We start from the raw sequence: 25,937 nt of genomic DNA, 5'->3' as shown, positions 1-25,937 counted from the left end.
CGTCAGACTTTTTGATTGATTTGTTATTCTCTTTCAAATATAGCGACATTTCATCCAGATAAAGTTAAAGGTTTTTTTTTTTTTTTTACTGTTAAGCAGTATGTGTTCACTTGCCTTTGGTCCTTGTCTTCCTGGGTATCCTGGCAATCCAGGAACTCCAAGTTTGCCCTGTAAAAGAGAAATATCGGTTTGGAGAAAGATTTTAAACTCATAATTGAATCCACAAACCCATGAGGAAAATCTGAAGAGGTAATAAATCAAGACAGAAGTAGACTTCATTGCAATCTGACTTTTTGCAGCTGGAGGATTTGCCCCCTGCTGGCCATTAGAAAGAATGCAGGTTGAAAACACTTAGCATTAGCTTTCCAGTCCAGGAGGCTACATCCATCCCTTTTCTCTGTCTATAAATGAAACCTTGACATTGTGCATTGATTAAATAGCAACACTTTCTATTTTTTTTATTCAACTTTTCCAGTATTTCTTGCACTTTTTTTTTTTTTGCTGCTGCTGCTGCTGCACCTACACTACATGAACCAAAATAGCAGGTGTGCTTGGAGATGCCCACACAAGGCTCTAAAATGAACTGCAGAATTTCTATACTATGCTCATCTCCTCATAGGAACACTCCCAGCCTACGTGCAAAAACAATAAGAATCAGAATCAGTCCCCCAAAATGTGCTACATCTGTATTCCTGCCAATGTAAACTATTAGAAGAAGAAGAAGTCTTAATCAATCAAAAACATGCACCACACCAATATTTATTAGATCTGTGCTTGGACATGGAAAGGTTCTGCAGGATTTAATTAAACATGAAACTGACTAAGCTGTTACCTAACATGTGAGCCAGACACAGACCAATATCTGCTTTTGAAGTGCAAAAATAATGGTGCTAATCAATAGCACCACTCCGACTCAGAACAAACACTTCACCGCCAGAAGAAAACTTTTATAAACAACCAACCCCGCATGGCGGAACAAAAGTTTCTCTCATGCTCGTTGGCTAACAACTTGCCAAATCGGGCGGCGCGCGATTATGTTAGCAGTCTCGTGACACTCCGCATCTGCTCGAGACTATTCTTAAACCGCCGGTGAAAGATAATTAGGAGGCTTCGAAAACACCAAAAAAGGCGCACTATAATTTGGCAGGAGAAGTGTGAGTTAGCTGAAGCATTGTAAGCAACAGCTTAGGCAGTTTGACAGCAAAGGATAATAAGTATCTGAATCCGTTTATGCTCTCAGCTGGTTAAAGAGCTGCAGCAATAAACGCGATTGGAAAAACTGTTTCGCTTGTTAAACCCCGCAGAGTTATCATCCTAGATCAAACACGTCTGAAGATAAGCTAGTTTTTCATTCTGTTCTGTTTGTACGTGGGATTTCGGTATACCTTAGGAGTGAAAACAAAGGTGCTCACCTTCTCACCCGTGGGACCAAGAGGGCCAGCGTCTCCAGGAAGCCCTGAGCGACCCTTGGGCCCCTCGGGACCGTCTTCTCCTCTGGGTCCAGCTGGTCCAAGCTCTCCCTGCAAAGTAGAGGAGACACTGGATCAACGGTCAGCACTGGATCTGATGGGCTGATTCTCAAAAATGCCAAATTTCCCGAACCTCCTAATGTCACATTTGCTTGTAATAATCTGGTAAATTAGGGCCTTTGACAAGCTTTAGGCACCGTGTGGATTTTTCCTAGCAAAGCTTCTGATTAATTTCTGCGTTTCTAGGCCGTGTTCATGTTTGAGAATTAGCCAGTGTGCCGAATGCATTTTCCTTCTTGGCGTTCTCGTTTTTCTCTGTGCATTACTGCCGCAATCGGAGAAACAACACGACTTTTAGGCCGAATGTCTCATTGCTTTGGCTCGTCAGACTGTTGCTCTGCGCTGCCACTAGCGGTCAAAATCTCTAGAGCAATCAAAAAACCTTGAAAACCTTTATCCTCCATCTGCGTCTTTCTTATTCTCTCCCGTCATTGAGACAGAAACAATCAATGTTGTATGAAATTATTAATTTCTTTCACATTTCCGATCATTTTTTATTAATTTGGATCACATGATGAATAAAATAACATATTTTTCTTGCTGAGTAAACGCGTCCGTCCGTATAGTTCAGGTAGTCACTGTTGTAAAGCTGCCGTGAGCGTAAAGTTGCTTAAAGAACCCAGTTAGGCTATGTTCCCTTGCCGCAGCCGCTTTAAAGCAGTTAGCGATCCTATTATTGCTCCTCTCTGTAAGTGTGCTCCCCTTGTAGCAGGACACGCGCTAAATGACAGAGTACAAACTCGCTCTGACAACCAGTGGCTGCTTCCGAGGCCGGGGCGGGTGTGAGAGGTATCTAGTTAAAGGCTTGCGCGGGGTTGCAAAGCAAGCACCCACACTCGAGCACACATAAAAGGGGCATCACGCAAACTGTACTTGACTCACGCTTGCGAGCTCATCAAAGGGAACACTTTAAATTGAGCACACACTTTTTATTTTTTTATTTTTTTTTGGCTTAAGATTTAGTAATTTAGATTCTGGTCCGTGCACGCGAGGCCCTCCTCGAATCTCTGCTTTCATCTGGATCTGCCGCTTCTCCAGAGGAAGCCTCGCGTCTCTCTCTCTCGCGGGTTCGAGGAGGTTTAAAGTGCCATTGATTCCTTCTTCCTTTCTGCACTCGGGCTAGAGACGAGCCTGGTCAGGGATTGGACGTTTGAAGTGCAGGCTGGCGTGAGTTCTGTTTCTCACTGTGGAAGGCATTTTTTCCTACGATTTGACAGCGCCAAATCCCTCATGCACTTTTGAGAAGGAGGAAGCGCGGGCTACACCTGTCAAACTTTTATCATTCTCCTAAAGTTCTCGAGGTCAGGGACCAACTGGGAAGCGGCCGAGGGGATGCAGAGGAAATTGCAAACTGCTCACGTTGAGGGACGCGGGCAACAGCTGGCGACTGGAACACAACCTTATGTTTGCTCATTACCCACAATTCCACAGCAGAGGCTTTGGAAATAAGGGGGCTAACATGACAGAGGTGGTTGCGGGCGAAGGTCACCCCCAACAAAACTGTGGAGAAGTCGTACCTCTCTGGACAGTATGATTTATTTGAATAATTCATAAAGCAGTCAAGATGTGACTGACACAGAGTTAAAAAAAAAAAAAAAAAAAAAAAGCAAACATGTCTTACCCTGTCGCCCTTGATACCCATATCTCCCTTGAAGCCGGGGAAGCCATCTTCTCCCTTAACAAGAAAACAGAGAGAGGTGTTGAGTGTGTAATGAAAGAGACCGCTGCAATACGGATGCTGAAATCGTTCTGTGTGTGTGCATTCACAAAAAAAAACAAAAAAAAACAAAACAAGCACACACACATATATATTCACACAGTCTTGGCGAGATCCCTTGTTGCCATAGAAACTCTTGATGGCCTTCGGTACCAGCGAAGTTCAGGCGCGTTTTAAAGGATTTAATTGAGATTTCCATTTGCAACAACCCGCAGCCGTTATCGCTTTAATCACCATTACATGCCTGTTAATGCTCGGTGTAATCCATATAAATACTGTAATGTCTTTCTATCGTCTCTTACCTTTTCGCCCTTGGTTCCCTTCAGGCCGCGGACACCGTCGGCTCCCTGTTGGTGCAAGAAGAGACGGGAGTTACAGGCCAATAGGGGGCATATTGGACTCAGGAGGGGGGGTTGAACTGCCGAGCATTTTTTCCAAAATAGATTTCATAAAGTCATCTGACTGAGAGGACACTTCTCGACGTGTGTACGGTTTAGGAAACCCTCACACCTTCCCCGGGAGCAGGGGGAAGTCGAGCCACTTGTGTGATCCCCCGTTCTCAGTGGGAGCTTTAATGATTGGACTGGTCACACCCTCTCGCCAAGATTTATTTGATGGGATTTCTTTTTGTCCCCGGCTTTATCAGCCGCTAATGACTTCCGAACAAGAGAGGGGCCGGGCGCCTCGAGCTGCTATCAGCGCCTGTGACTAACCTCGGCCTTTGACGGAACGAGGTGGCGAGATCTGAGAAGGCGACTTTAATACTCAGATGCAGATTATTTAGCTTTTTACTGATTGGTTGGTTGAACAAATGTTGAAAACGCTAACGTAATGGTACTAATGGTACTAGTTGATTTACAGTTGAATATCAACTCACCTTCACACCTCGGGGTCCAGGATAACCAATGGGTCCTTGAGGGCCAGCAGGGCCCTAGAGAGACAGATACAGGATGAGTGGAGTGAAGCACACAGCTAATATTATCTACATGAACGCAACAGATTTCATGCAAATGTCTCTAAACGACGACTCGAGAATCTGCAAATCAACACAAAGAAAGAACAAGAGAAATAGAGGAAATAAAAACTCACCATGTGTCCTTTATCTCCGGAAGGACCCTCCTTTCCAGGGTGACCCTGTGAATTATTAAGAGTAATATTATTGCATATCATTTCAGCATAATTACCACCATAAATACTACAACACCCCCCATAACTGAGGGATTAGGTTGTAAAACGACCGGAGGAGGAATCAAACTGTAAAATGATTATATAAAAAGGGCCTTTAAAGCCGAATCTCATTTGGGATTTTTTATCCTTAATGCACGGCATTACAGAGGCCCCATCAGCTATTACTGGGCTCTAAAAGCCAAGACTGCTGTTTTGGGACTTTACAATACGACCATACTGTACACGCACGTGAACACACACGCAATACAAAAGTCGCACATGTGGAATACACACATTGATGTCCAGTCACAAAAAGACGTGAAGGGAATTGATTGCAATCCCAGAGGAGCTTTTCAAACCCTTCAGATGGATTTTTAGGGGGCAAGGGGAGGGAGCACTAAGACCGGGAACATTGTGGGTGAACATTTACCCAACAAATGGATGATTTAAAAAAAAAAAAAAAAAAAAAAAAAAGCAAGAGTGTGTAAATGGGTGAAAGCCATTTCTACTATGAAAGGAAAACCATTAAAGGACCTGGGAGTATTGTGCATGCGTGGTGGTCTTTCCTCTCTTTCACCATCTCTCCCTCTCTCTTTCCCTTTATCTCCCCGAGTCTTTTTCCTAACCCCGCAGATATTTAAATCTCACGGCCCCTCATCTCTCTCAGGTGCCACCTGCTGCCTCCCGAGAAACATCTGCCACCGGCGCAGGTGTTTTCCGTGCAGAGATGTGAAGGAGAATGTTTGCATATATTTATATCTATATTTATATATATATATTTATATGTGTGTGCGCGTCTGCGTGTGAGAGTGTTGTTCCTCGGCTGCACAGCTGTGCAGCGTAGTCGTAGCGTACATATGTTCCAGGCAAATAATTATCTCAATGTGTTTTGTACGTGTTAAGTGTTTTTTTTTTAAAAATCGCAATTTGATGCTTTGAAGATATTCTTCCACAAGAACCAATTAGCAAATTAATGCACTAATTATGCCTTCAACAGACTGAGAGGGAGAAAGAAAACGAAAGAAAGAAAGAAAGAAAGAAAGAGAAGCTGTTCCACTTTGCATATATTTCTATTAGTTGTGTGGCGTATTAACTCACCGGTGGACCGTCAGCTCCTGGCATTCCTGGCAAGCCTGGCTTTCCAGTTGGGCCCTGGACAGAAAAAGAACAGGGGTAAATATGGCCTCCCAAAGTAAGACAGCACATGGCAAGCAAAGGTTTCAGGCGTCAATGGCCACAGATTTAAGCTTAGAGGGTTAGCATGCTTTGTTACATCAACAGTGGTTGTGAATAAACACTTGGAGCAATCATTATGGTTCATCCCAAGGGGGACATGAACCAGATTTTGTGGTGATCCAACCAAACATCACACTAAAACATACAAATGTCAACCTCGTGGCGTCACTAGAGAGCTATAGGGAATCATGAAGGTCCGTAGACTTTATCATCTAGTGACGGTGAAGGTCTACACCCAATCTTTGGTTAATATAAGCCCTATTCGCACTGGATTAGTTTTACCAGGGGACGTCTTCTGATTTAGACATGACCCCTCCTGCGCTTGGTGTGGCGCATTCGCACGGGACAAGCAAACTTAGAGTGTCAGAGGACATTTTTCACTTTTTGGCGGCTTTAGTTACTTTGCAAATTGCAATTGATGATGATGTGATGAGGCTACCGATCCCGGGGGAAGAAATTACGAACCGCCTGGCAGCATTTAAATCGGCCCCGCCTTTGCAGATGAACACGTTATTGTTGATTTAATGATTTCGTCCGTCTGAACAGGGGGACGGGTCATCGACATCTCGGCTTTGCACCCTAACGTCTGTCCAAGCTTGGATTTGTAGCACATTCTTCTTAATTCTTCGGTGGCAAGAGCCAGGGAAAAGGTGCAAATCGAACAAAACTAACTAAAAACTAAATCACAGAGATGGCGCTGGACTAGTACCGTGCGGACAGGGCTAAAGACGGCTAATGAAGAATCCGTAAATACGTCTACAGATGTTCCTTGTTTCTCTCATTAGCTCTTTATTTATCTAAATATCTGCTTAGTTTCACTAAAACATGTAATTTCTCTACATTCGGAGGCTGTTGTGGCTTAATGTCAAAGGTTAACTGATGCCCCGACTTTATCCTGAGATAATGATTCTGTTCCGTTATACTTCATTTCTTTCAGAATATACCATACCATTATTCTAACTGTTCAGTAACACACAGAATACCTTCCGCATATTCCATGCAGGTAAATGCGATTTACCTCAAATTGGATTAAACTGTATCAGGATTAAAATCTGTGTGTGCTGTCTAGCAGGCGATATTTGGTCCCGCGTCGGGGATGCGTTTGCATAATAGCGCGATGAGCATTTGCAAGTGAATGAGACGCCAACAGGGCTTTGTGCTCATGCAAACGAATGAGACAGTTTCGCTGAATCTCCCAGATTCTCGGCTCGTGCGTATTAGCATTTGATCAGGTTGCATTTCAGAAAATGTGACCGTTACATTCGGCAATCATGCGATGCGTTACCTTGTCTCCCGGAGGTCCGATGGCTCCTTGGGGCCCTGGGAGTCCCTGTGGAGGGGATTCAGAAATGCTCAGAACATTTTTATTTGACGGATGAGAGAAAAATTGGATGTCGGGTAAACTGTTCATCAGCTCACCTGGGCACCTGGGTTGCCCTGCTGTCCGGGAGGTCCTGGTTCTCCTTGAGGTCCCTAAGGAAATTTTAGAAACCTCATTATAAATACTTCATATTTATATTTATATTGTTAAATTATGGTGAAATGCTGACCTGGCTGAGCACATATAAGTTAAAATAAGTCCAGCAGTGCATTATTGCCTTCTTACACCAAAACAGGCTGTGATTTTTGGACACTCACACATACATGCATCCGCACGTCTAGTTTCCTAATGAAAGAAACTGATGAACCACGAACAGAAAACACCTTCCCTCCGAGATAACTGGCAATCAATTATGTTGCCTTAGTCCGGGAGAGTCTGGGAAAGCGGTTGATCCTCCATCTCTACCTCATTGGAACGTTCCCAACAGAACAGACAAGCCGCTCCGCCCGGGCGCCACCAGAAATCGAGCCGGAAAATGTACAAATGGCCACGGTGGACGTCTCAGATAGATCTAAACACAGGCGGACTATCCTTCATTGTGTCGTATCCTCTGGTTGCACTGATTGTGTGAGTTCGAGGCCATACCATGGGTTTGAGGGTGAAATAAAACTATAGTTTTTAGAAGCAAGCAAGCTTTTACAAGCAAGTTTTTTCAGGAGGAGTTCCTATTTAAACCTCAGACTTCACACCAGTCCCCTAGAACTGAAGAAGCTACTCGGATGAGTGGTGAAACGTCTTCTCTAAAACTCTACAAGTCCAGTTGCCTTTTTTGAACCTTTGTTGGATATAGTTTTTAGCTTATTTTTCATGTGTTTCTGCATAATTATCAACTCCGACAGCACTTACGATGTTTCCTTTGGGTCCAGGGTGGCCGTCCATTCCAGTAACGCCCTATAGCAGATGAGATGGATGGAACAATTAGCACAAATAAGTGGAAGTCTGCACAAAAACTCATACAAACTGCAATTTAGGAGTCCCTTTCTACGTATTAAATGGAAATTTTAGCTGAAGAGAAACAAAAAAATAGGTTTATAGGCCGCCAAGTTTCACGTACACTCTGTGATTTAGTGTTTGAGGTTTCTACATCCTGTCCCGGGATATCAGTATTACTTTGCGCTGTGCACGTTAAAATAAAACAGCTAAAGGTCAAAGCTGCGCCCCAGCGTAGACATTTGTCTGGAACACTGAGGATAAACTCAATAACATGCGCTACTTCTTGTATATCCCGAGATTTATCGAGTCTAGCGTTTCCTCGCGGCTGTTGTCTGCAGTGTCTTTTGCTCTTGTTGCCTGCGAGAAGGTTTAAAAAAGATTCTGCTCTCTAAACGGTAAATCTACAGCAACCGCGTGGATATGAAATAAGATGAGAGGGGACTCACAGGTGGTCCGGGGGGTCCCTGAGGTCCTTTTGGTCCCAGCAAACCACGGGGCCCCTACAAAAAAAAAAAGAAAGAAAGGAAATGAGATTCAGAGTGATAACACGCCGGTGAAAGGACGGATGAATTATTAAACATGCTCCGCTAAATCGAGTTTCAAAATCATACTTCTGGATATAACCTCACTTCCCAAAATGTCCTTGAGGACATTGTGCAGACTCAGGCCGGGAGGGAAACCGTCTTCTTTTTACTTCGCTACACTTTCACTCCCCACAGCTATCAAGCAGAGCTCTTAGTTTTTTTGTGCCGTGCCTCTCAGACACAGTTGCCTAACTATTGTCCTGGCAATTCAAACCAACGTAGCACACCCTGGTGGACAAAATAAATCATAACAGGAGATGTCAAGGGCTTTCTGATGGCGTCTCCTTCGCTGCCTTCTCCCCCTCCTCTGTGGGGAATATCCTGCCTGTGAGTGGGAGGCTATTATAACAAGCTTGATGTGAGCTGCCTGACTTTCCCTTGCACAGATGAGGCAACGGCCTGATCAACATACGCCGCGCAGGCAGCAGTATAGAGCTAGCAATTCTCAATTAACGTGGATATGGAGAAGGAGCGCAGGCCTGCAGATGATATACGATATCGTCAGGGCGCATGATTGTTCGCTAACACAATAACGCGATGACAGCGGGCCCTGAGCTCTCAGCTCTATGATGCAATCTCTCCGTGTAAGACTGAATGGTAATACATGCGATCACTCACTGGTTCACCAGGAAGTCCCCTGGGTCCGATCTCTCCATCATCTCCCTGGGAAGGAGACAGAGCGGGTCAGGCCGTGGAACAGACAGTGAATGATAATGGGAGGAGGAAGCGAGGATGTGTGTGTGTGCGCGTTGAGGAGATTGAGAGATAATGTGACGGTACAAAGAAAAAAGCAAGGGAAGAGGGATCAGGTTGCATCAGCTGTGGGTAATGAGAAAGGCGTGGAGGATTAGAAACCTTAGATAAAGGTGTGCGGAAATAAAAAGGAATATTAACGAGAGAGGGCGAAGCGGGGAGAGAGAGCGTGGAAGCAGAATTAAAGATGGTGACAAAAAGGTGAATATGATAGGAGGAAGAGCTCTGCAGCAGCATAACAAGTACAGCGTCTGGACGGGAGACATCACATCTATAATTCTTTGGCGGTTGCAACGGAACAGAGTGGCAGGTGTGAAATTGTGTTTCTTACCCTCTCTCCATCCTCTCCAGGAGAGCCAGGAGGTCCAGATGGACCGGATTCACCCTATGAAAACAAACATTAGTGTGACTAACACCGGTTCACACAGAAACTAACGCACTTTTTATTTGATATGGAATCATCAAAGTGCTCACTCTGTGGCCTTTTTCACCAGGAAGTCCAGCAAGACCGTCAAATCCTCTGTCTCCCTGAAGAACAAACAAAAAGTTCAGCGCCTCAACAACAAGCACGATGAAAATATTGGTCGTTATGAATACATTATGAAGACATGATACCTTGGGTCCAGTCTGCCCCGGCATGCCCCTGGCACCGTCGGCTCCGGCCCGTCCCTGTAAGAACAACAAACAGTTTAGCGTCCAAGTGAAGCTCGAGAGGATCAGTAAGCTGAAAGCGTTTCCTTCACAGACACTTCAGTCAAGTTTAACCATAGTATCTGCTGCTGACAACTCACCCTTCTGCCAGGCTTTCCGGACGGCCCGGGGGATCCCAAAGGTCCACGTGGTCCCTAAAACAAAAAGTGTTTTAAAATTTCTTTTTAGTCAATCTTTGATACAACCAGGAAGAAGAAAAGTTGCATGTGTCTCTGCTAATTTAGTAGCACGACCACAAATCCTTGACATTAGATTTAACTGATCAGAAACAGCATTTTGATATATGGTACCTGAGGTCCCGAATCTCCAGACTCTCCCTTCAGTCCTGTTGCACCAGGAGGACCCTGGGAAGTAAAGACTGTACATCAACCTTGATCCAGTTTTATTATTTTTTTATTTTTTTTATTTTTACATGAAATGTCTGCAGATTTTGAGTCTGCTGTCCGGGTTTGCTGTCAGGTAGTTTTGAAATACGTACCAGGGGTCCAGGTCTGCCAGTCAAACCCATTGGGCCAGTCGGGCCTCGCATAGCCAGCTGAACACAGAAGGGAAAGCGTTAGAAATAATTAAAGAAGGATAAAACTAAAGATGGAAATAAAAACAGGACTGAATGTCAGGCTGAATTTATGATTCATTGCCAGTGAATGCGTATGTGAATTACAGGGGCGCAGATAAAATGGTAATGGGCAACAACAACAATGTATGAGACGTATGCAAAGAGAAAGGTTCGAGCAACAGAGGAAAATGCAAAAAAATGAAAGGAAAATATTCCGTTAGATTCTATTAGAAGAGTGGAGACAGAACAAAATGTATAAGAGTCACTGCTGCAGGTGTATGCTGAGGTGCGGACAGTTACCCTAGCCTGCTGCATGATGGCTTGCATCTGGGCCTCCTGTGCTGATACAGCAGGTCCCTTTTGTCCAGAGTCCCCTCCAGAGCTGAATCTGAACTGTAGAGGGAATGACACATGAGCGGTGGTGAGACTTCACTCCAGCAAAGACGAAAAAAACAAACACAAAAATGAAAACCGAGAGAAATGTGTGCAGAACATTGGCATGCAGCAAAGAAATAAATCTTTTAGATTGTAAAATTCACATCTATAACTCAAACTTCACTTTTTCTTCAGTACAGTGTTTATATTTTTAAAAATTGCGCTACGGATGCTGGGCCAAGCAGCTGTCAAACCAGCACCAAGAGTAGCCGCTTGCTTTCCATGAGGTTCGAATTCTACCGCCATCTGGTGGCCACACGCTAGCATTGCACCGCAGGTGGATATCCAGACGACTGGTGCATGTCAGGTTCATTTGGGGCAGACATCTAGGGCTGGATTACGGTTATGTCACGGTTATCTCTCTCAGTTAGGCTGCAGACGATATATTGTGCATGATTTCCAAATCACTGTTACCAAGAGGCAAAATACAAACAGTTGATACAGAACGCCAGGGCTGTGTCAGATCCACTGTATCTCACATACCACCACACACCCTTTCCCCACGACTGTGAAAACTCTGCCTAATTTTATGCTGAGTTTGACGAACCCTGAACAAAATGTTCTGCCGCATGAAATTGTTGATTAACAAGGAACAGAGACGAGGAAAAAAAAAAGTGGATGGGAACAACGAGCTGGCAGTCCACGGAAACCGAAGAGAAGATGTTTCATAACCAGCGTCAGGATTTGCCACCTAACCCCGTCATGCTGATTCCACAATTTCAAAACGGCGGGCCAAAAAGTCCTCTGGCAAAACAAGGGTGAAACAACAATGCATGTTTCTCATTAGGCTTGGAGCTCAAGCGTCAGATTTCGAATGGAATTCCGCCAGTGGATACACCAGGACAACTTGAGTTACTGTCCCGACGGGGCTCGCCACATGGCGCGGCCAGACAGCTTCGCGGACCCCTGAAAAACCGCAACTTCACATCTGTACAACGAATCAGGTCCAACAGCAGTGGCGTCAGACATCTTCCAAGTACGGCGAAGAGAAAGTGAGGGAAGGTAGACGTCCCAGGAAGTCGCCCGGGATGGCTGCATCATTGGACGCAGCTGAAGCTACAGAAATAAGCCGCCGCATTGCTTTGCTTCCTGTTTGAAGCCAGACGACTTCCTGGAAAGGCACTTGATAGCTTAAATTCTGGCTAGAGCGTGCGGAATAAGTTGAAAATATGTAGGAATTCTTGTGAAATGTGCATTTGAGATGGTGGCGGTAGAACAAACGAGGGGGAGAGCGGTACAGGCAGGTGACGCGGACGTTACTTGGCGTGCCACGAGGGGATGCTAAAGCACAGATTTAAATCACAAAATGCTTGTCGGGGATTGGTCCATTGAAGATTGTTTCATAGGAAATCCCCTTTATTCCAGTACACAGTGTCAAACACGTGTTCGGGTTATTGATTAAAAAGAGAAAGATGCATCATACTTGGCACTGAGTAAAGCTAAACAAAAATACAAAGCCATGGAAAACGTTTTAGCGCTAAAAACATGAAAAAGACCCTGAAAACTTGTAGTTTTTTCCCCCTCCATTTCCTAAGAACTATAATTTACTTACAGGCAGCATCAGGACAGTTCCAGGGGGTCCTGGCAGACCATCAGCACCAGGAAGACCAGGACGACCGGGAAGACCCTTAAAAAAAATAAAAATAACACACAGATGAGTACATACGTAATAATTAATTTGTCTTGAGCTCTGAGAATGTCCAAAGGAGCGGGACGTTTTAAAGTCTCTACTCACCCTCTCTCCTGAATCTCCAGGACTGCCTGGTGAGCCAGAAGCACCTGGGGGTCCAGGGAGACCCTATTTTAAACAGAAGAACTTATTTGACTTCCACATAAACACACTACAAAGCAAATGCCTCGCCTTCATCTTCCTCAAGTGGCCGCACATAAGGGAAAGGAATGTATGTAGTCATATGGGACAGCTTGCGGAGTTGTAAATCCTTTTGTGAGGCGAATGTTATTTGTCTACGACTCCATGTGCGGGGTGTCGTGACAAACTCGGAGCAAGTCCGCATCTCTTCGGTGGGACTGTTCGAGTCGCTCTTTGTGCATTAGGAATCAGGAGCCGGGGCTTTTTGTAGCATTTAAAATATAGTTTGGAAAAAAAAGAATGGGTGGCAAAAGACTTTATAATCTTTTCTTATAATCCAGTGACTATGAGGCATAGAGGATAAAGTGTGAGATATAAAAATAGAGGAAGAGATTGATAAAACTGGAGACAAATTGACTTACTGTTGGCCCTTCAGGCCCGGGTGGACCCTCCACCAACATCCCCTGAAACACACATGAGACAAAATCATCAACAATCGCACGTCTGCGCACGACGACATGACTTGACGATGTGCGCTAATCCGAAAAAAACAAAAAAAACAACAAGAAGATTGATTTGCATGAAAACATGTCCCGACACACCTGCCTATCCAGCTTCCATCTTGGCTAACTTAATGTACATTCCTGTCTGTCATTGCGGGTGTGCTCGCAATTAATCGGAGGAGAACAGGACGGGGGGGACGGCTGCAAACAAAGGCGAAGACACCCCGAGGTGGTCCTCTAACTTGAACAAGGATCAGATCATAGGGATAGTTAATTTGTTCGCTTTGGCGCATGAGCTCTTCAATTTAGCGTGCAATATAAAACCGGTTTATGCACGCATACGTGCTTTGAAATACATTCTGTGATAGCATCTTGGATTTTGTTTCTTCTTCTCTGAGTGTGCATGTAACAACACTGTTTACTGTATATTTGAAAGCATGAAACTTGAGCTGCGGCTTGAACGGCAGCAGCTCTGCAGCAGCACAGATAGTATTTGTCTAATAATTTTGGCTTCCTGATTTATGACGACAGAAACCCACCCATATTAAAATGACTGCATTTGATCTTTGACACTCCCCCCAAGGTTTATGCAGTGCTACTATCTTTATGTGCTGGATCTTTGCTGCGATCGCGTGTTGGCGTCCCAGATCTCTGCGCGCTGGGTGGTGATGCTTCCTCGAACTGGTTGGGAATGTGCGCCCCGAACGTGCTTACACAAAGGGTCGTTCGAGGAAGTTGACTCACTAACACGCCGCGCTTTCTGCTCTCATGTGTAAACACGAAGACACTCAGTCACAGAGGCATGTATACTTAGTGGAGCTCAGTGACGTTTGTTTGAAGTGAAACAGCTGTAGTTGTATTAGAGATGTAAATTCCTTCTGTGCCCCATATATACCTTGGCAAACATGCAAAAGGAGCCATCCTCATTTTTTACAATGTACGCATGATCCTCTGAATTTGGGTTGGTTGTGTTCCAGCTGTTTGTGATTAGGCAAAGCATCGTTTTTATTTTTTTTGGCATGGGAAGTATTTCTTGATGCCTGTTCCTTCCCTCCCTCCATCTCCCTCTGTGTGTTTACACACTACCCGCACTCTGTTTGGAGATTATTGACAATCCCTGCATGGCCGTTCTCCAAATGTTTATGCTGTAGTCCTGACCAACAGCCAGGAGCGAGGCGTCGCCCTGAGGATGCTGTGAGAAAGGTCTGGCGGACCCCAATGAGCGTGGCTGGACACGGCGTTCTCGTTCGAATGTATTGTTTTTAGATGCATCACACGTATGTAGCCACATTAGCCCATGTGCACATGTACAGGCTACATCTGCTGCTCAAGTATGTCGTTCAAAAAGTGACACTCACAGGCTCAATAATAGCAGGCTCTCCCTTCTGTCCTTTCTCACCAAGAGCTCCGGCCTACAAATCAAACACACAGACACAAAGAAAGTCAGCTTTGTCACCCTTATCATGGCATTCTCCTCATCTTTGGCATATCTTTTTATTGTTTTTCACCTGGCCGTAATATTCGTCGGTCTCGGCAGGCAGCACTTTGCCATCTTTGTCGGTGTAATCCAGGTCAGTGTAGGCGTCGTAGCCTTCCAAGTCACCGTAGTCGGTGATGGACTCCTCCTTGAACCCATCCAGATCTGTGTAGTCATCCAGGCCGTCCACGCCCAGGCCTGTCCCAGTGGCTATGGAGCCGCCGCCTCCGGTGCCAGCGCTTGCCGATCCGCCCCTAGAGGTGGAGGATCCTCCCGCTGAGACAGAACCTCCGCCAACGGAGACGGAACCTCCGCCAACGGAGACGGAACCTCCGCCAACGGAGACGGAACCACCTCCTCCTCTTCCGGCAGACCCGCCCCCGAGGGTGACGGTAGAGCTGCTGCTGCTGCCACCTCCACCACCAACTTGAACGGTACTGCTGCTGCTGCTGCCACCGCCTCCACCAACTTGAACGGTACTGCTGCTGCTGCTGCCACCGCCTCCACCAGTGGTGTAGTCACTGTCCACCCCATAATCGTATGCATCAGTGTAGTCATCGTAGGAACTTCCGACCTATGGAAGCCAAGGTATTCTGTAGTTACTAAGAGACAATATTGACCTTGCACGTGTGGGCAATTATGTGGAACAGTGATCCAAAGTTGGGTGATGTTGGAAAGAGGAGATGTCCCCTGTACCTAGCATTGCATTCCAGCTTCTCTTGGGATATCCCAAGGTGTTCCGAGAGATGTAAAATGTCTCCGACGAACCTTGGGTCTACCCTCAGGTCGTATCTGAATTAACTGATTGTTTATCTTTACAGAAAGTCTAAAATTTTCTAAAGTACATGTCTTTAAATGTTCCTTCACCCCCATTATACTGGATCTTGATAAATTACTTTAATGATTATCAAAACAAGTACCCACAAGGAAATCGTAAGAGTATGACACATGGCAGCTCATCAATACATCCATTAAATTTGCAGTTCAGACAAACAACAATTAACTGACGTGATTACTGTCAACCTACTGATGTTTTATTGCTGGTGATTGTTATCGACGTTCCTCCATCACCGGTGATGACCTTCCTTTCGATTACAGACCCGGTCCCTAAGTCAATGTTCCCCCCTGCTCCCAGGTCCAGCTCGCCCCCGGTGCCAATGCTGGTGACGGTGACGCGCCGAGAGCTGTCGCCATCGGGCGCAGCCGTGGACTCGTCGTAGTAGCTGTCGTAGGTACCGTAGCCGTCGTAGCTGTCGTAAGGGCTGCTCTCCTCTCCGTAGGCGTCTCCTCCTCCGGTGGCAGTGCCTGCGGAGCTCGCCGAAGAGCTGCTGGATGAGCCGGAGGACGTGGAGATGGAGGTCAAGACTTTGCCGCCGGCGCCTGTGGAACCGCCGCTCAAAACGTCCTCGAGTGTGGTCACCACATCGTCTCCATCTGTGATCTGTGCAGAAGATATTGTTATTGATAACTCTGCGGCACGTATAAGTATGTTTGTTGGGGGGGGTAACTGAGGTTCAGGAACAGGACCACGCCTCAAACACCCAATTACCCGCACCTGCCTATATAGGCGCACCTAACCTCTCCTCGCCCGTTTGACTCAGTTCTCAAACCCCTCCACCCCAACCCTCTCTGTTCTCTCTTCTCCTTTACAATCTCTTCGCAGGAACCAGGGGGGTCAAGGAGCCGACGCCTCCAGAGATATGCCCCCACCCTGAATCTCTATCCCTATCTGTTCCTACGTCCAGTCTTCCGAGGATCACCATCAGTCGCTACTCCATTCTCTTTCCGTTCCCCTCAAACCCTCTCATCCCATCCCCTCGACCCTTCTGTTCCATCTATCCTCTTCTTTAACCCGGTCAAATAAACTTCTTTGAATATCAAGAGGCGTGGTCTTGTTAGTGAAAAAACGCTTGTTGGTCTACCTTGGTGCTGGTGGTGGTATCAGTATCAGGAGGTAACTCGTAAGCCTTGCCGTCCTCATCATCATAGTAAGGGTACTCATAATAGTAGTTCTTGTCCAGCTAAAAGAGAAAAACATTAGACGAACACTGAGCATGAGAGAAACAATAATGATCAACTACTAACAACGTGACTCTTGAATACGATCCACGACTCTGTTGCCTCTGGCTGGCTGACGTATGTGCGACAGGCTGGCCATCGATCAGAAGCACTCAGGAATGCTTTCTACTGGTGGAAGCCTGATGCTGAACCTCCCTGTTCTAACTTGCTGCAAATGACTGTAGCATTTCATCCATCTTTACACAAAAAAAAACATGTTTTTTGTGTATCTTGCAGGCAAAGCAACGGGTCAAGAGGAGGAGTTTCCTGTTCATCTTCTAGTTTATTGGTGTTTGTTACAGAGAAACAGCACAGTGCAGGGACGCAGGCTTAGGCAGGCACCACATCATTCCTGCACATTATTAACTAACTGCATAGCCTGATAACGCTGTTCTTCCCAGTCAGCACTTTCCTCTGGCAGACTGCAGTTCTCTTGAATAAGCCAAGAGGCCCTTTTCAGCAGAACTGAGTTCTGATTTGAGTATTTGGGACAATTATGGATTCAGGGAAATGAACTTCCTTGAGTAAGGTCTGCCAGAAGACCACAAAGTGGTTGTCCTGCTGGTTTCTACTGTTATCTAACAGGTCACTGTAGCTCTAGTAGTATGCACATCGAGCTCTGGTCTACAAGTAAAACATTAGAATGATCAAGAACTTCAATCTGAAGAGGAGAAAAGTGATGTTCCTCACATCGTCTGTGTTGGGGTCCTGGTTCTGCGGCTGGTCAGGCATGGGCACTTCACAATCGGCGCTGTAGTGCTCACAGTAGTCATAGGCTGCGCGATGGTCTGCTACAATCATTAGCTGCTGGATGTCTCCCTGGAAAAAGAAAACAAAACAAAAAGAAACAGGAAGCGTTGAGATTCACTGGACACGGATAAAAATCGTGCGTGCAAATAGATGAGCGAAACAACTGGCGGCCTGATACTGTAAAAAAAAAAAAGAAAAAAAAGGAAAAAAAAAAGAAAGAAAGCGTCTACATCTGCACATGTGGTACTGCTGCAGAACAGGCAGGCCGTGAAACTAGGTCAAGACAGGGGGAATCTGAGGGTGACTAAATGATGAGGAACTTTGTCCGCGGTCCAAGAGTTCCGTTTTGCATCAGAGCTGAGCACCAGAACGCGAACAACACAAACACACACACACGGCGCGCCTCTAAAAAAGATTAATGGTTTTGAGAATAACATGGAAGCCCGGCCCCGATATCTGCATGAGACATGAGTGATTTTTGCCTTTGAGCTGACTGTGTAAGACGAATGGTTTGAATGTGCAACATGGAGAACAGGAACAGACCTGCACGACTGATTTAAAGACCTGTACGTATGTATATGTGCCGAGGCGAGGCGAGGGGGTGGGACAGCGGCCCGGAAAGAAAAATGTAAGAAAGGGGAGAAAGCTCACAAAAGAGACAGAACAGAGGAGATTGATAGAAAAAGAGCAGGAGAGAACAAGAGGGAGAGAAAAAAGCAGAGGCTCAGAAGGATCCCCGGGCTACATAGGGAGCTGGGTGTGTTTGCCACATGTTTCTGAGAAGAATGCATATGGCACCAAAACGCCGTCTTGTATCTCTCCAAACACGTCCTGATTACACTTCCAAACCCGGTGATGTCATTCCACATCCATCAAGCGCAGTGTCAGCATGGCTGAAACAAATATATGTTCACGGGGGCAGGAGAACCGTGAAGCGACGCAACTATGGGAAAGGACCCGCAGCGGAGGATGAAGTGTTTTTAATTAAGTCCAACTGCCAAGAGCCTGAAATCCCTCAGCGTGTCTTTCTAGCCGAAATTCTCCGTGGATGGCCTTATTTTTTCTGACAAACAGAAATGGATTGCGTCTGTGGTTCACCCAGTGACTGTTCGCTGAGGAGCATCACTCCCAACATACCACACACAACTCCCTGTCTCGGACCCCTTAATAACCCTTGCAAAATACTTCACAAGATGATGTTTCCTGCTCCGTCCTTGGCTTGTGTGGGGTTTATGGTGGATGCAGGAAAACAAATCCCTTCCTCTAGAACAGAAGGACCGGAGTAGCCATTAACTCCCAGCTATGAACTCCCAAGCTCCCAGGAAACTTTTTTCTTTTTGTTTTTTAAGCATCCACCTCTGAGCTATTTGTTTAAATCTGCGAGGAGACCGGAGTTGGTATCAGTTTGACGCGCCCCCCCTCCCTCATTCTAGCAAAATACCTCGTGTCACAGCTGCGCTGAGAGGGGATGATGGGAATTCAGTGTTTGAAATGAGGTCACACTCAATAAGAAATAAGCCCCCTGCACAACAAAACAGCCCCGCCGTCTGAAGCACACTGCAAACTGCTTCCCCATTCACATGCCATTCTTGCGCCTTCTACTCCATTCGCATCTTCTCCGCTTTCCTTTTCTCCATCTCCCATAGCAGCCGGAGGAATGTCAGGGTAGATTATGACCGCCAGCGGCGCGACGCTAAGTTTGCCAAGATGGGATAATTAATCGCACACCTGATCGAGGCCCTAATGAGAACATCCACGCAGCACGGAGAGCATCACGGCGGAATGTGTTTAACGACGTGTGACGCGTACGCAGAGGGAGAATAGAGGCGTGGGCGTACCTCGGAAGAAAAAGCGTGCCGCCACAAAGGGCGACGGCTGCAACCTGATGATGCTAACCCCCGCAACCCGAACGCATGCGAAGAAGAGGCGCGATCAGTTCCAGCTAAGCCGGATTTTTATCCCGTGTTAAGAATTCTGCACTATAAAAAGGCAAGCCAGAAACTGAGCAACAGCCCAAAACCAACTACAGATGGATAACCGAGGAAAAAGTTAGAAACAAACACTTTTTTTTTCTTTTTCTTTGACGCCAAATCTACACTTTAACGCAACAAAACTGCACAACAGAATAAACTCTTCCAGTCGTCAGCGCTGGCCAAACACCGGAACTATCTCGCCCATAATTAAACCCTCCATGCCTGGGAAGGACTGACATCTATCAGCCTCAATGTCAGTTTGCAGTGCAGACTTTCTGTTGTGAAATATGGGTTTGAGATGAATTATTAAAATATATAGATTTTTTTTTTTGCAGGCTGCAGACCAATTTCTGCAACTTTCAATCTTTTCATTTCTCGCCACAAGTTCAATCAAACATTTAGATGTGGAAATAGCAATTTTCTATCTGATTCTGATCACATGCACCGATCAGGCATAACATTATGACCATTATCCTAATATTGTGTAGGTCTCCCTTGTGCCTTCAAAACAGTTGGGACTCATCAGAGAATGGACATGGGCCTTCTGAGGGTGTCCTGTGGCGTCTGGCAGCAGAATGTTGTTAATGGGGGCCTTTGGGTCCCATGGGTGGAGGGGGAGGGGCCTCTGTGGATCATCCCACAGATACTTGATCAGTTTGGGATCTGGTGAATTTGGAGGCCAGGTCAACACCTTGTGCTGTTTTTCACGTTTTTTGAGTTGTTCTTAAACCGTTTTTGTGTGTGCGCCTGTGTTGTGATCGTCACTGCTATGGGGTGGGGGTGCCTGGTCTGGTCTGGTCTAGGTGGGTGCTACATGTCTAAATAACATCCACACGCATCAATGCCAGAAGGTCCAGAAGTTTCCCAGCGGAACACTGTATTGTCACAAGATGATCAATGTCATTCACTTCTCCTGTCAGTGGTCACAGTGTTGTGGCTGATAGGTGCATATACCGTAGACAAATACGGGGGGAAACCACATAATCCAATCCAAGACACGTACACAAAAACGCAAATAAAAGCCGCACACCTTTACAATAAAACCATTCTCAAAGTCCTGATCCGCCGTAACAGCCCCTAAAGCCGGTTTTAATTTCCTTTCTTTGTGACAGAGCTGCACTTTTCACCACGCGTCACTCGACAACACTGCGGGGCCAAATGTTACATAAGCTGCTGCTTTACAGATGTAGCGGAGCGGTAAATATTCCTATACTGTACTCCGGCTGAATGCTAAACTTCTCACTTCGTATTCCTGTGCTGAATCAACATGAGGTATTTACTCTATTGCTCTCAACGGGGGGGCTGCACCGTTGAGTCAGGGGTTCCACGCGTATACTGCAATAAAGCCGATTGGTTAGCGCCACAAAAACAGGAAATTATACCTTACGCGCCACCTCAAGATTCCCATCTTTGGGGAGCTCAGACGTGATCGAGAGGGGCGACCAGGATATGGCAAATATGAGAGGAATAATATATAGCATTACATGCAGGCACACAGGCGCAACCGTTCCCACACCCAAACACAGAACAGAGTGGTTGACAAACCTTGGAATTATAGCATCACACCCAAATCTCTGAGGGAACCATAAAACACATGTAATCAGCTTCCCTGTTAGAGAAGGGACGGTGACATTTTTTCACTCTGGAGCATCATGTGGCACATCAGAGTGGTGCTTAAGGCAGAATTTTCAGACAATAACAGGGCTGCCGCTGTCAGCATCTCCCCGGACTCTGCTGAAATATGACTCTGCTCCTGGCCAATGCTCCCCTCACGCTGCGCTCTGGTGGAAAAGCCATCGCCTGTGGCTGTGAGCAATGGCCATCCCCGGCTGACACGCTTCTTTGTTCGAGACAATCGCGCAAAACATGCGCGCGAATCCACAGGTGAGCGCTCGGGATGAGACTATGGGACCGGAACGTCAACGGCCCTTTTGTTTCTGCATCGAACAAAGCGTCAAATCGTCTCGCAGGCCTCCGTTCCTTTCGGCCTCACCCTGTTTCACCCCCTCACTTTAATCCCTGCTGGATTTTCTGGATGCGTCCAGATGGGGGCAGGAGAGTGCTCCTGGCGAGCACCGAGCCAAACATCTGTCTTCATCTGAATCTGACCCACAATCATGCAGGGTGGACCGAGTTCATTGTGGTGCCTCCTCTGAATTAAAAAGATATCGTTCATGGCAGGAAAAGCAATGACGGTGCCGTTTCGAATCATCACAAGACAATGAGGGGGGGTTGAAGGGGGTAAACTGCCAAATGGGGGGCTAAAAGCTGAGCCCCTCTTCCTTTCTTTCTCTCTCTCTCTCTCTCTCTAACTCAGACACACATACTTGGAGCATGAGGTGAAAAGAGACCAACAAGAGGCTTATTTTGATTAGGCCAAGGTCTTGAGGTGATGTCAGGCAACCTCCCGCTGATCAGTTTAAGGCGGGGGTGGATGCAGCGTCCCATGAAATTTGCACTTTTCCTGAGCTCGGAGCGGCACACCGTGAAATAAACAGCGCAAACCAACGCTCGTTACGTCCCCAAATCCCCAGCGACACCTGATAACGGCTCTGTTTAAATCTGCACGCCCCGCAGAAGTCACGGACGGCGGCTGGAGGAAGGAAAAAGTGAGTTTTTTGATAATTTCTCAGCTCGGATGTCAGCGCAGGGGGAAAAAAAAAAACGGTAGGAGGGCCCCCGCGGAGCAGGATAAGACTCTGGGAGGTCCGAGCCCCTGCTGCATTTTGAGGCGAGCTACTTTCACAACATGTTTACACAGTCACCCCCCCCATGAGGCCTGAGCCGGACCCCGGTCCCACTGCCCACACCGGCACACTCGCAGGTCCCAGCGCCTGGGCTTTCTCCAGCCTAACCGCAAAAACCAAGCCCGCCGCGCAGGGGGGCAATAAATCAGCACATGGGCACACAAACAAAGTCGCCGTCCTCGCTGAGAAATTCCGTTCAGACCAGTGAACATCAGCTTCATTTTCACCCACCTACACTTTCCCCTCCAGACTGCTCAGCGCTCAGAGCCGCCGCCAAGAGCAACAGACCGGTCTGCCACCCCGCTCACCCACCGCACAGCACCTTAACTCTCTTAACCTTCATCGATTGTCTTGTTTTAGGCCTTCTCCGCCGTTTTCCCCATCCCCCCACAACACTCCCTACACTGTGTAGGATTTTAATCCCTCGTCTCTCAGGGCTGTGGGCAGCCATATTCCCATTTCCTGTTCTTTTGGGACAGTGGAAACCAGAGCGTCTCCCCTCACCTAGCAGACGTAGATTCCACGTGTTTGGATTGGCCGTTTTCTTAAATCTCCATTTAAAAAAAAAAAAAAAAAAAAAAGTGCTGAGGGCACACTTCGGGGCTTGCTGACACAGTAAAGGAATAACATAGAGAATAAGGGGGCGAAAGACAAACATCTGACATGAGTTAAGGAAATTCTCTTAATTATCCATGGTGGAAACTCCATCTTCCCCGGGGCGGCTGAAGTCTAGTCTGAAAATGTATAAAAGCAGTGTGCGCCGTCGGCGAAGCGTGACATACTGTATATCTTGGACGAGATAAAAGGGGACAAATGTGGAAAAAAACAATCCATGAGTGGGTTTAGTGAAAATTAGTGAAAATTAGTGAAAATCTCCAATAATCAATCTCGCAGTTCACGTTTAACGTTTGAATAGGTGCACGATACGTGGCTTCAATCAAGTTTATTGGTGGGAAAACTGCAACTTGACGGCAAAAATACACTCGTTGTATTAGTTTTAACATTTTAACTGTAGCGTTTAGCAGTGTTGTCATTGAGGCGAGAGGCGGGCTACACCCTGGACAGGTCTCCAGTCTATCGCAGGGCTAACACAGAGACAGACAACCATTCACACTCACAATTACGGCCAATTTAGGATCACCAATCAACCTAGCAAGCATGTCTTTGGACGGTGGGCTGGAGAGAACCAAACACAGACACAATGAGATGTTTCATGTTGGTTTAGACTGCCTTCCTTTCAACTGGCCAATTTTGTGAGGTATTTAAGTGTCTGACTGCTGTTAAGTTGCTATTAAAGCTCGGAATAAGTCTGTCAGCACTGTTCAGTCCTAAATAATATGAAAAAATGTTGTTTAATTTGCGGTTGCCAAGCAAAAACAGTTTCAACAGTTCCTGAGAATCGAACCGCATACGACAAGTGTTTATAAATGGTATTAATCTGACAACTAACATGCAATCCCAATAGACTATACGGTCTAAACTGCCAAATGAACTTAGCAAAAGTCAAAAAGATTAAACGTGCACAGTGTTTCTGGAAGGTCCAAAGGCTGAAGACAGTGGCCTGCAGCCCGCACACACCAGTGAAAACAATGGGACGGAAACAAAAAAGTCTGCAGAGTTTCAAAACACACGAGCAGCACGGATGCATGACACAAGCTGGTGAATCTGCCGTGAACGCAATTCGCCACACATTCATGGCATCGACATGCCTCGAATTGTGTTGCATTGTATGGTTTTATGCATGTATGCGCAGGGGCTGCGATGAACAGCTTCCGTTTGCTTATTGCTTTGTTTAATCTCAGTGCATTCTCAGCAACTTGCAGCTTTGCAGCTTTCGGAGGACCATTTAGATTCGTTTTTATTTTGTTGTGTGTGTGTGTGGAAACAGAGCTTTAATACCCCCTCGTATTGTTGCAGCAGAGCAGCCATGAAGGCCTAAGCGGGGCATCAAATTTCCAGGTCTCCTCTAATGGGGGCTCCACACAGAAGAGAAGTCATTATCCGCGCATTAAACACTGAACGGACTGTTACTGCTTTCTGACACCCAGCAGGGTTTTTTTAACAACGAAAAATCTGAGCCACGGCCTCGCAAACGACCGACCATTAAGAAAAATAAAGCGCAAGCCAAGTCGAGAACTGGCAGTCAAAAACCAGAAACCATGAAAACCGAGACGAAAATGGGTTTGAATTGTATTGCGAATTTGGAAAGTCTGTCGCTGGTACAATCTTAACCTTGGTTGACTCAAACAACTGTAAATAAAATGTCTGGAAAAATGAATCAAAGCTTCGCGGCGAAGATGAGGAAACAGGATGTGTACTGCTCATCGGCCCATCAAAATGTAATAGCTCATTACGAGCGCCGGGCTCGTGTGCTGGGTGTTTTTACTAGTCCTTCCTGTCTCTGGTTGCGGCATGGGAGCCCCGCAACGTGCTTCGTTCCAGCTCTCTGCACTGCTCACTTATTACACTGCCTCCAACTCCTCCACTCATTCCATCTCTAATCCTTTATCGTCTGAACCTCGGCCTTCTTTGCGTCACTGTTTGCTAACTGCACCCCCTTAAACTTATCGCCCACCCATGCAGATGCACCAACACCCCCCCTCGCTCACTTTCACACCCTCGTCGTGAGACGGCCTATCAGCAGATACTACGGAAACCTCTGGATGATGTCATGCGGTGCGGCTGCCGTTCCAACACTGACATCAGTGGGGAGAGAGAGCTCCTCATTCTTTCCAGAGTATGACCCAAACTTTTTGGCTCCCCCGTCCGAACCTAGCGCTCAGGCTAACCCCCCCCTTCCCCCCACCAATACCCCTCCCCCTCCTCTCCGAGCTGAACACTGCGTCTTGTTTTCTTGACACTGAAACCTCGTCTCCTCTAGCTCTCAAACAGGCCGAAGCAGCCTCTACGTGATAAAAAAAAAAAAAAAAACATCATCGTTCATACGGGACGAGGGGAGACAATGGAGGCCGGACAAGAAGTGCTGTGTTCGCACCGCCGCTTGGATTCACCCGCCGTCCCCTGCGGATTACCTCCGAGTGAGGCCAAGCGGCTCATCTGCACCGCTTGTGCTGCCTCAGACCAACCGCGGGCATTTATTTTACTGAGCGCCCCTTAGAACCGAGGGATGGGGCATTAAATTATCTCCGGGTTTTTCTTGGCAAACTCACTCGGAAGCAGCGGCGAGCGCGGCAAATCAGGGGACACTTTTTTTCTTTCTTTTTTTGCATAAAGGGATTGCCAAGGCTTGACAGTGGTGAAGACAAACATCACAGCTAAAGATCGCTAATGGCTAAAGATAATGGCGCTTAATGACAGACTTAAACATGCACAGCCATTATAAATAGTAATTACTATTTAATCTTAAAAAAAAAAAAAGAAGGATACCTGTCTGTCTGCTTACATAAACACCTAATTACATGACTTTAATCGCCTTCACAATCTTTACTGGTGCGAGTGCAAACATTGCACTTTTGTGCAAGCGGCAAAAAAATAACATTATGGTGCTTATAGAGGGTTGACAGTCTCTCTGTGACCACATTAACCTTGTAAGAAACCAAACCACAAACCACCTTAGCGTATAAGTACCACTTTTCTTTTGACTGCAGTATGTAAAG

General features: G+C 46.3%; 1 protein-coding gene across 1 annotated transcript in view; it reads right to left on the bottom strand.

The window, feature by feature from the left end:
• The window catches only part of col5a1 (procollagen, type V, alpha 1), a 67,926-nt gene that overhangs the window by 18,434 nt on the left and 23,555 nt on the right, over nt 1-25,937 (bottom strand). The window contains exons 5-31 of the mRNA XM_084572765.1: nt 17,541-17,669; nt 16,715-16,813; nt 15,820-16,233; nt 14,824-15,366; nt 14,674-14,727; nt 13,235-13,276; nt 12,738-12,800; nt 12,555-12,629; nt 10,868-10,960; nt 10,490-10,546; nt 10,302-10,355; nt 10,092-10,145; nt 9,916-9,969; nt 9,775-9,828; nt 9,632-9,685; nt 9,166-9,210; nt 8,410-8,463; nt 7,877-7,921; nt 7,069-7,122; nt 6,935-6,979; nt 5,512-5,565; nt 4,336-4,380; nt 4,124-4,177; nt 3,549-3,593; nt 3,151-3,204; nt 1,413-1,520; nt 115-168 (exon numbers count right to left, since the gene is read on the bottom strand). Of these exons, the coding sequence (XP_084428891.1) occupies nt 115-168; nt 1,413-1,520; nt 3,151-3,204; nt 3,549-3,593; nt 4,124-4,177; nt 4,336-4,380; nt 5,512-5,565; nt 6,935-6,979; nt 7,069-7,122; nt 7,877-7,921; nt 8,410-8,463; nt 9,166-9,210; nt 9,632-9,685; nt 9,775-9,828; nt 9,916-9,969; nt 10,092-10,145; nt 10,302-10,355; nt 10,490-10,546; nt 10,868-10,960; nt 12,555-12,629; nt 12,738-12,800; nt 13,235-13,276; nt 14,674-14,727; nt 14,824-15,366; nt 15,820-16,233; nt 16,715-16,813; nt 17,541-17,669 (2,496 nt within the window). The remainder of the gene's footprint in view (nt 1-114; nt 169-1,412; nt 1,521-3,150; nt 3,205-3,548; nt 3,594-4,123; nt 4,178-4,335; nt 4,381-5,511; nt 5,566-6,934; nt 6,980-7,068; nt 7,123-7,876; nt 7,922-8,409; nt 8,464-9,165; nt 9,211-9,631; nt 9,686-9,774; nt 9,829-9,915; nt 9,970-10,091; nt 10,146-10,301; nt 10,356-10,489; nt 10,547-10,867; nt 10,961-12,554; nt 12,630-12,737; nt 12,801-13,234; nt 13,277-14,673; nt 14,728-14,823; nt 15,367-15,819; nt 16,234-16,714; nt 16,814-17,540; nt 17,670-25,937) is intronic.

Source organism: Chelon labrosus, assembly GCF_963514085.1.
Source record: "Chelon labrosus genome assembly, chromosome: 22".
NCBI classification, from domain to species: Eukaryota; Metazoa; Chordata; class Actinopteri; order Mugiliformes; family Mugilidae; genus Chelon; species Chelon labrosus.
This window is presented reverse-complemented; position numbering and strand designations above follow the sequence as displayed.